The sequence below is a fragment of the Pteropus vampyrus genome, unplaced genomic scaffold (genome assembly GCF_000151845.1).
Source record: "Pteropus vampyrus isolate Shadow unplaced genomic scaffold, Pvam_2.0 Scaffold330, whole genome shotgun sequence".
In the NCBI taxonomy this organism is placed as follows: Eukaryota; Metazoa; Chordata; class Mammalia; order Chiroptera; family Pteropodidae; genus Pteropus; species Pteropus vampyrus.
The window spans coordinates 969,669-980,357 of record NW_011889111.1 but is presented as its reverse complement, the minus strand read 5'-3'; the positions used below and the strand labels follow the sequence as shown (position 1 = coordinate 980,357).

General features: G+C 50.7%; 1 protein-coding gene across 1 annotated transcript in view; it reads right to left on the bottom strand.

Annotated features, from left to right (window-relative positions):
* Positions 1-9,692, bottom strand: part of NECAB1 (N-terminal EF-hand calcium binding protein 1) — a 59,584-nt gene extending 49,892 nt beyond the window's left edge. Inside the window, exons 1-2 of the mRNA XM_023522092.1 lie at positions 9,594-9,692; positions 8,870-9,068 (exon numbers count right to left, since the gene is read on the bottom strand). Of these exons, the coding sequence (XP_023377860.1) occupies positions 8,870-9,068; positions 9,594-9,692 (298 nt within the window). The remainder of the gene's footprint in view (positions 1-8,869; positions 9,069-9,593) is intronic.
* Positions 9,693-10,689: the final 997 nt, after the last annotated feature.

Below are 10,689 nucleotides of genomic sequence, written 5' to 3'. Positions count from 1 at the left end.
AGACATGCGTCAACGCACAGGACTTCAGGAGATAAAAGCTCCTTTCCGCTCGGGGCACAAGGCACTTACTAACTTCTGCGTCTGATCTTGAACAACAGGGAAATCTGGATAAGCAGAAAGGGGGAGCCACATCAATAACAGGTGAACGTGAAAGCTCTGGACAAGACGTAGCAGCGAATCTAGGGGCGGGGGCAGCCCTGGAGGGAGATGAGGCCCCCCCTCTCTGTGCGAGGAGATACACCCCGATCTCGAGGCCCACAACAAAGCCCCAGCACTGCAGCCAGCGCCCTGCCGGCCACAACAGCTGCATGCTCACACAGAGCAGAGTTGAACCCACACCCGCAGTCGGCTGATCTTGGACTCGGAAGCAAAGGCCATTATAGAGCAGGACAGCTGAATGTCCACACGCAAAAAAGATGAGCCCAGACGTGGGCCTTGCACCTCGAAGATAATAAAAATGGGCTCAAAACGGACCACGGACCGAAACGTAAAATGTAAAATAAGAGAACAAATAAGTTACCTTGGGTTGGGTGATGAGTTTTCAGATACAAAACCAAAAGTACGATCCATGAAAAAAGAAATGCTAAGTTGGACTTTTTTAAGATTTAAATATTTTGCTCTGGGAAAAAAAATTACTCTTGAGAGAATGAAAGACAAATCACAGACTTAGAGAAAATATTTGCAAAACATATGTCTGAATAAAAACATGTATCCATAGCATACACAGAACTCTTAAAACAATGAAAAGCAAAAATCCAATTAAAATGTGGGCAAAAGTCCGAACAGGCACTACACCAAAGACACACAGATGGTGATTAAGCATTTGAAATATTTTCAATATTATTTGTCATAAGGAATTAATACTTTAAATAGCAATGAGATACTACTACATACCCATTAGAGAGGCTAAAATCTCCCCTCCCCTGAAAAGCCCAGCAAAGCCCCGAACCGCCTCGATTCCCGGCGAGCATGTGGGAAAACAGGCACGTCCATGCCTGCTTGTGGGAAAGCCAAAGAGTTCAGCCCCTTTGGAAGACCTTCTGGCATTTTCTTAGGCAGCAGTCATGCTCCTAGGTATTTACCCAACCGGCTGAAAACTTACATCCCTATAAAAACCTGCTTGTGAATGTTTACAACAGCTTTATCCACAATTACCAAAAACTAGAAGTAACCAAATGTCCCTCAATCAGCGCACAGATGAAATAATTTTGGTTCATCCCCACAAGGAATGTTATTCAGTGATTTTAAAAAATGAGCTCAAGGAGACATGGATGAATCTCACATGTCTACCCGGAAGAAGCCAGTCTGGAAAAGCGACACAGTGCACGATTCCAGTTTTATGGCATTCCGGGAAAGGCAAATTCATAAAGGCAGTAAGAAGATCCGCAGCTGCCGGGGGCCGGGGTGAGGATGGAGGACAGGGACGGGGGTGCCTCACAGCGGGGAAACAGTTTCGTAGACACGGAAGGATGAATATGTGACATTATGCTTTATTCAAGAGCCGTAGAACTTTACAAAACAAAGAGTAAACTTTAATGTATGCAAATTCTTAAAGAATCATTTAGGAGTTTAGGCGATCCCAGGGTGAAATGCAGAATGCGACAAAATAATTTAACTGTATTAGAAATGTACATTGTGTGTCGACTATAATAGAAAAATAGAAAAATGTTTGAAAATGTATGAAACCACTGAGGAAAGCGAGGGAAACTCTGGGAATGACTGGCATCTGCCAGCCAGGGGCCAACGCAGCGCCCAGAGCTGAGCCGTGCTTGGTGAAGCTGCTTCCTGTGAGCCGCGTGTGTGCAGTGGGATCGCATGGGATGTGAGTGACAGCCGACGGGGTCCAGGGTGCTCGCTGCTGGACCGCGAGGAGGTCACAGTAAGCGAAGGGAGGGGGCCGACCGCTCAGCGTGGTGATGGTCTGGAGTCTGAGCGATCAGTCTGAACTCCTGTTTAGCTTCATAGAGGAACTCGTGGGTGCACTACAGAAGTGTGCACACACGTGGGTCAGCACACACAGGCATCCTTCCTTGCTCGATCAGCTGAGGGAGCTTAGAGCAATGATGAGACCCCGGTAGTACTGAGCACATGGACCACCCAGAGACTGGTTTCTGATACCTTCTCCAATAACATGACCAGGGCTCCCTGGAGAATAGGCTGATTCTAGGATGGAAGAGGCAGGAATTATAAAAGATGGGCCTGAAAAATCTTACAGCGCCAGAAAGTAAGGAAGTGCTAAAAATCCCTCACAGTTGTGAGGGTATGTCAAGGGCACACAGGAGTCGAGGGAAAGAGCTCTCAATGGCCAAAGTGGGAACAATTAGAAGCCAAAGAATATAATAAATACCCATGTGTCCACAGTGTTATCATACTGAATGAATGAATGAACGAATGAACGAATGAATATACAAACAAGAGAACAGACGAAATCTCCCGTGCAGAATTCTAAATACTTCATACAGATACTCAGTCTCCTGGGAGGTGAAGCATAATTCTCACTCCTCGGGTGTGGGCTGTCCAAGGGGAACCCCTCCCAGAGAGACCAGTTACGGAAAGAGGAGGAAAGAGTAAGCTTCATGGTGGAGGAACCTGACAAGCCCTACCCCAGCCAGGTGACAAAGGCCAACACCAATCGTCACAAATCGTGTGGACAGCAGACACCTTTGATGTGGTCACTTTACCTCCGTGGTCGCCCTCCCCAAACACACAGCTCCAGTGTAATCGTGAGAAAAGCATCAGAAAAATCCCCATTGAGGGACACTATATAAAACCAGCAACTCCTTAAAACTGCCAAAATCATCAAAAACGAGCCAAGTCTGAGAAACTGCCTCAACCTAGCAGAGCCTGAGATATGATGACTAAATGTGCTGTGTTATCCTGGATGGGGTCCTGGGACAGGAAAAGGACATTAGGCAAGAGTTAAGGAAATCTAGTAAAGTATGAACTTTCGTGAATAATGTCTCAGCATTGGCTCACTAACAACATGTGCCACAGCACCGTAACCTATTAATAGTAAGGGACGCCGGGTGGCAGCTATGTGGGGATTCTCCATACTGGCTTCACGGTTTCTCTGTAAATATAAAACTTCTCTAAAATAAAAGTTTATTTAGAGATATATACAATAGAATGTGAAAATCATATAGAATTGCATAAAAGACTTTAAAACATTAAAAACTGACCATGCTATCAACATGGTAAAATCAAGTGACGTTTATTCATATTCGACCTTGAAATCTAACATTTAACTCAACAGTCACCTTGATAAATTCATTTTCTTAACCCCAGTCTACCCAGGTGCTCGTGTTTTCTATAGACTGTTTGGGAGAATGAATGTGCCTCATGTATCATGCTCATACCAGTAACGATACGTTGACCATTGACTCTCAGGCACATGCAGACCCCCGGGGGCTTCGACTACACCTACCAGCTGGTCTGTGAGTGTGCGTTTCTGTGATGGATCTCTCTTGCGAGGAGCAGGAACAGATCCACAGACCTCTGACGCGACCGTTTCCTGGGTATTTCGATCATAAGAGCCAATAAATGCTAAATTTTACTTAAACTAATCTGAATTGGGTTTTCGGACAATTAAATTGAAAATTTAACTAAAATTAAACTGAATTGGTCCTGATTAATCTTTTTTCTCCCCTAGCTATCTGTTTTTACTCATCTTTAGAGATTTAGGTGAGGACAGTAACTCCATGGCTTACCTCGGCCGCTCCAAGACCAACACCCTCTTCCTCCTCTGAGCTCTGACCGGCGGTGTACTTACCATTCCTCTGGCTTAGTGACACCTCCTGTGTTGTTATCATGCGATTTTCTCTATATTTATGACTCATTCACCACTAAAATGCTAAGGTCAGAGGACGGTGTGGTCCAATGTCACCTTTCCCACTCAGGTTCCAAAGAGTTTACAGTTGCTTGGCTGAGTTTTCTCCAGATCTGTGTGCACAACTTTAAGGGGAGGTATTCATCACACAGATACCAACTCGTCCTAGTAACACAGCCTTGTCAAGGCTCAGCTTCCAGTCGGCCTCCCATCGTCAATGAACAAGGGAAGAAGTCACATCTTTAGGGCCTGTGTGAGATTAATGAAGGCAGAAGGGAACACTAGAATGTGAAAATCATACAGAATTGAATCATATAGAATTCATCACTACAGAGATGAGCCACGGCCAGCGAAGCATCCTGAGCTAGGTACCGGGTTCGAGGGGAATCTGGTTAGAAATCCTGTTCACTTGGCCTGTGTCCTTGAATGAGTTGCCTATGTCTCAGGTTACTCACTGATAAGATCAGGATAGGAGATTATCTTCCTTCTAAGATCATTATGGAGACTGAATGAAATTACTCGCATAGCACCTGACACATAGTAATCCTTTGCCAGGGTTATTTACTGTTATTACTGTAATGCCATTTTCTTTTGAAGTCTGGACCAATTTTCTCATGGACATATAAGTCTTGGTAGTGTATGGGCTATTACATTTTTAACAATTTAAGTGTGATTTTGAATATTAAGGGAAAAGACAGAAATGTCCTTATTAACAGAGCAACAGATATTCATGAGTAAGTTCTCATGACTAAAAGCGAGCCCAATACTACAAACAAATCAAGCTTTTCTTATGTAAGACACTCTCAACATAAATAGTTTAAGTCTCATTACCGACCTGGTGACCCAAGCCGGAAACTAGGATCTGAACCCCCACGCTTAAGAACGTGCCAGCAAATAGCTCCATCCCTCTCATTAGACATTTCCAGTTAATTACCAAGTCCTTGCTGGTTTTGCATCCAAAAACATCAAATTCAGTTTCTTATGTCCATCACCTTTTCCAGTGGTTTATTGACGCCCCCAGCCCTAACCTGGAGGTTTCTGCAGAAGGTTCTGGTGCAGGATGAGGAGGCCTAACTCAGGCGGCAGGCCCGGGCGGAGTGCGGAGATTGTTTCTAAGACGCTTTGACAGAGCGGCCGATAGGGTGTGCCGACAGAGGGTCGCGCTGTCTCAGGGAAAGAGAACAGTGTGGAAGCTTCTGAAGCGTGTGGCTGGGGCCACTGCCGACTCGGGTGCTGTTTTCTGTGCTGGGGACGCCGCTGGGCCGGGCGGGCAGACACGACTCAGAGTATCTTGTCTGTGGCTTCACATGAGAGCACGGCAGGTGTTCAACATACACTTTCTACAAACTGAGAAACGGTTCAGGAACTATGCATTTTTTCAAGTTCCGTGCCTTTGGACTTGCTTTTCCCTTTAGCTGCGATTACCTGCCCCCGCCTAATCCGCACTTACTCAGAGGAATCGCAGCGCAGGAGGAGGCCTCCTCAACGGCGGAATCACAAACCTTCCCTAACGGCCCCGTGGCAGTCTCGTCGGGGCTATGAAAAAGCAACCGCAGACCACGCGTTACACCCGTCGTTAGGCGCACAGGGGGCTACGGTCCCTGCCCTCAGAGAGTTCATGGTCTCATGGGCGCGGGGACACACGCACCAAGCATTCAGTACACGAGAGAATGGGCGCTGTGTACCAAGTGCTGCGAAGCCATGGAGGAAGGGCGGGCTGGCGGGCCAGGGCGGCGACACTTGCAGAGAGCGGATCTGTCACGTGCGAGGCCCTCTGTCATTTAACTTAACCAGCGCACAGGCTTTAGGTCCCCCCCAAGTCACACAGCCTGCCTGGGACCGAACCCATCTCCGGATCAGCTCCTGACTCCGAGGCCACTTCTCTGCCATGCCAGATCCACAGGAAGCTTCGCAGGAGGGACACACAGGCCGAAAGCAGAGAGTGAAGGCTGCTCCCCTGAGGATGTGCCCGTCCAGACGCAGAGGGTGGGGGCGTGAGTCGGCGTCCCTCAGAGACAATGGCGGCCAGGAGGCTGGGTGGCTGGCGCATGCTCGGGAGTCTGGATCTTGTCCTCTAGGCACCAGGTGACAAACGAAGGGCTTGAACAGAGAAGCGCCGGGATCAGGGACACTCGGCAAGATCACCCCCACACAGGACCTAGGAGGGTGACTTCTCAGCACGTGTTAGAGGGCGCAGTTATTTTCCAGTTCATGTTCTCTCCCCTCCGGAGCTTGAACTTCAGCTGGGCTGCAGATGGGGAGCTTGGCCGCCACGCAGCCGCCCCAGGGTCTAGATGGAGCAGAGGGGCTCACGCGGCAAGCCAGGGAGGGGGAGGGCGCGAGCGTGGACCTCAGCAGGCGCTTTAGGTACAAGCCTTGGTTTGGGGCAGACACTTTGCCCACAGCTGTCGGTGCAGAGTCTCCGCCCGAGCTGCCCGCTGCCCACGGCAGCGAGGTCACGGCCTCGGTGACTGGAATCTGAGTTTTCTGTTTGTCTCTGTGACAGCTGATATGCCCAGCTATGCAAAGATAAGAATTTTCAGTTTTCTGCTTTGGGTGGAAAGCAACACATTTATGAGGGCGATACTGCTTTTCATTTTAGGAAAAAATCTGTACTACGGAAATAGAAATTTTGTTTTTCCTTATTTTTTTAAAACAATCGTCAGTCAGAACTTGCAGTCACGTAGTCCAACACATGCATGCGTGACGAGCCACTTCTCCCAAGAGGGTTGTTTTGGGGCACGAGGGCGTGTGTCTGTGTCCGTCTGTGTGTCTGTGTGCTGTGTCTGTGTGTCTGTGTGTCTGTGTCCATGTCCATGTGTCCGTGCGTCCATGTCTGTGTGTCCGTGTGTCTGTGTCCGTGCGTCTGTGTCTGTGTGTCCGTGTGTTCATGTCCGTGCATCCGTGTCCGTGTGTCTGTGTCCGTGTGTCCGCGTCTCTGTGTCTGTGTGCTGTGTCTGTGTATCTGTGTGTCTGTGTCCGTGTCCGTGTGTCCGTGTCCATGTCCGTGTGTCTGTGTACTGTGTCTGTGTGTCTGTGTGTCTGTGTCCATGTCCATGTGTCCGTATCCGTGCGTCCGTGTCTGTGTGTCCGTGTGTCCATGTCCGTGCATCCGTGTCCGTGTGCGTGTGTCCGTGTCTGTGTGTCTGTGTACTGTGTCTGTGTGTCCGTGTGTCTGTGTCCGTGTGTCCGCGTCTGTGTGTCTGTGTACTGTGTCTGTGTGTCTGTGTGTCTGTGTCCATGTCCATGTCCGTGCGTCCATGTCTGTGTGTCCATGTGTCCATGTCCGTGCGTCTGTGTCTGTGTGTCCGTGTGTCCATGTCCGTGCATCCGTGTCCGTGTGTCTGTGTCCGTGTGTCCGCGTCTGTGTGTCTGTGTGCTGTGTCTGTGTATCTGTGTGTCTGTGTACTGTGTCCATGTGTGTGTCTGTGTGTCTGTGTCCATGTCCATGTGTCCGTGTCCATGTGTCCGTGTCCGTGTGTCCGTGTGTCCGTGTCTGTGTGTCTGTGTACTGTGTCTGTGTGTCTGTGTGTCTGTGTGCTGTGTCTGTGTATCTGTGTGTCCATGTCTGTGTATCTGTGTGTCCATGTCTGTGTGTCCATGTCCATGTGTCCGTGCGTCCGTGTCTGTGTGTCCTTGTGTCCGTGTGTCCGTGTGTCCGTGTCCGTGTGTCCGCGTCTGTCTGTGTCATGGATCACTCTCACTGGCCTTTCATTGACTTGCGTGCTGGCAGGCACGTGGAAACAGTCCACCGGTCTGCATCTGCCTGCAAGTAAACCTGAGTCTCAGGCTCCTGCTCCGTAGTAAGTGATCTGATTCTCAGTTTCACTAATTTTCTCCAAATTTGAGAAAATAGTGAGATATTGTGAAACAAAATCGGCCTTAGGCCAACAATCCTGATTTCTAGGGCCCGGCCCTAAATCTTTCCTCCTCATTTGGGGGTGGGACCCCTGGTGAGGAGACCGGAAGGGCCTTGGAGCCCACGGGAGCTAAGATGCTTGATGCGAAGGGCGGCAAGTGCCCAGGGCAGGACACAGACCCACAGGCCCCTGGGGGGCCCAACTGTGCCGTCCTCAGGGGCAGTATCCCCCTCACCGGACCTTGGTTTCACTGCGCTGCCCGAGGTCACACTCCACACGCCAACTGCATAAACCAACCTTTGGGCAACGAGATCGGAAGGTTTACGCCAGTGCTCGCTACGTCTGGTGACACTGGTTCTACAAGGGTCCGGCGAAGGCTCCGTGACGTCGGCAGCAGCAGACCAGGGTTTCTGCGCCCGTGTTATTGTCTCGAAGTGGATTAGTCAGTTCTTTCAGATCAGCAAGGAAGCACTCGGTGCACGAAAATGCTAACGCTGCTGTGTGGGGGTGAATCAGAACGCCACATTCAAGGTCTTCACAGAGTCGGGCTATGGCTGTGAGCATATGGTGTGCGCAGACTCGAGCTCATACACATGTGCACACATGATAATGTGAACGAGCTCCAAATTTGGAGTCAGACAGACCTGGGTCCAAGAACCCTGGTTCTGCTAACACGATGCAGCCTGAGAGAACTTTTACCTCTCTGACCTTCATTTGCTCCATTTGAAAAACAGGGAGATAATAAAAATAGATAAAAATGTTGAGTGATTATTACTATGTGAGGGATCACAACTGTCTTAGAGGCACATTAATTCTCAAGACGACTTTGAGAAGCAACGGCTCCTTTCACAGAGGAGGGAACTGAGACAGGGGCATGTGTGTCACTTGGTCAAGGTCACAGAACTAAAGCCATCTCGACTGCGCGCGTCTTCCTCACGCTTTCCGACTGAAGACAGCGGATAAAGCTCGGTGAGTGGGGCCCGACCCTTGCGTCCCCCAGCAGCTTTGTGCAGCGCTATCACTAATAAACAGCTGGTAAACAACAATGCTCAGCTTGATTAACTGACGCATATGACTGTGTTTCTTCCGCTTTCAAGGTCAAGTTGTTGGTCGCGCGCTTCTTACACACAGGTGCGCGGATGCGCAGTGAGCGCCCTGCTGTGGCAGGCGCTGGGCTCCCCACCGCGGGCCCGCTGGGCCATGAGGCAGGCGCAGTCTGCGCCCTCGCGCACGCGCATGGGCTGCTCTGAGGATCCCCCAAAGACACCTGCCTTACGCCGGGGCCGAAGCGCCGCGCCCTGGGAGCGGTGTTGGCACCCGCGCACCAACTCCAGGAGTCCGGTGGCGGCACTCACTGCCGGGAGCCTTGTCGCTGCCTTTTTCTAAGGTTAAAACAAGCTTTCTGCAAGTTTTACAAACACCTATGTATCGTTTCCGTTTTCATCCGACCTGCGCATGAGCAAGCTTCTCAGGAGCTGTGCATTTCTGGGTTTACCTGCGTTCGGAGGACCCCTGTCTCCCCCAAGCAATCCCATTGAAGTCCATCTCTACGGCTAGGATCCTCGCCTATGCTTTAAAAACCACCACCAAAACCAAACATCTCGCCAAGATGCCGTTATTAGAGCTAATCGCTAATCACGTATTTCCTCCCATTTTTCCAGCAGCTTCTCTTCCATGTCAAAGAGATCCCTAAAGCGTGATCTCCTCTGGCAGGCTGTCACCCTGTCACTGCCTCTTACTCCCTTCGTCATCCTGTCACCAACTGTGCAGTCCGCAGGGGGTTCTAGCACATGAGGGTCCGCTACCCAGGTCACAAGTCCACGCGGCAGCTGTTTATTTGCAAATCCAGGACGTGATGGACACGGGGTATGGCAGGAGGCTTTGGATGCTGGCACCCTCTCATTTACCTGAGACTGCCCGCTGCCTTCTTCGCCTGTGCCCAGACGGTAAAGAGACTCCCCCTCCAAACCCACTGCCACGGAACCGACTGGGACGTCGTCAGCCATCTGGCGGCCAAGGTGCCGCAACGCGAAGAGCTCAGGCTTTCAGCAGCAAGAGTTACAGTGCTAATCGTCACAGCGGCGGCAAGGTGAGCAGGTGTCAGTTCTCACTGCGTGCCGGGCACTGTGCTGGGGACTCGACACACTGACCTCGGACACCGGTGGACATCCTTATGTCCATTTCATAGATGAGGGGGCTGCGGGTTCCGAGTGTGCTACTTGCCCAATGCCACAGAGCTACAAGGCAGCACACGCAGCTGTGATCGAAAACCAACCGGCCTGGCTCTGCCCCCCTTCCCTTCACACCCGGAATGAGGGAGGAGAGAAGCAGGTGACCAGTGAGGTGGGGGAGAGCGGACAGACAGAGGGGCTGGACAGCGGAGCGAACGCCCTTACACACGATGAGTTCACTAGACAGATGTCCACTGAGCACCGAGCGCCTCTCCTGGCTAGGCAGTGTCCGTCCAGGATACACGCCACGTCCTAGGGAGGTGCCTGGCCTGGAGGCAGGCAGGCTCTCCGGCCCTCACGGAGGCCATGCTCAACGCGGCCCTAGGGGGTGGGGGCGGAGGGAGGATGTGTGTGTGTGAGTGTGTGTGTGTATGTGTCTGTGTGTGAGTGTGTGTGTCTGTGTGAGAGTGTGAGTGTGTGTCTGTGTGTGAGTGTGAGTGTGTGTATGTGTGAGTGTGAGTGTATGTGTGAGTGTGTGAGTGTGTGTGAGTGTGAGTGTGTGTATGTGTCTGTGTCTGTGTGTGAGTGTGTGTCTGTGTGTGAGTGTGAGTGTCTGTGTGTGAGTGTGAGTATGTGTCTGTGTGTGTGTGTCTGTGTGTATGAGTGTGTGTCTGTGTGTGTGAGTGTGTGTGAGTGTGTCTCTGTGTGAGTGTGTGTCTGTGTGTGTGAGTGTGTGTGAGTGTGTGTCTGTGTGTGAGTGTGAGCGTGTGTATGTGTGTGAGTGTGTGAGTGTGTGTGAGTGTGAGTGTGTGTCTGTGTGTGAGTGTGAGCG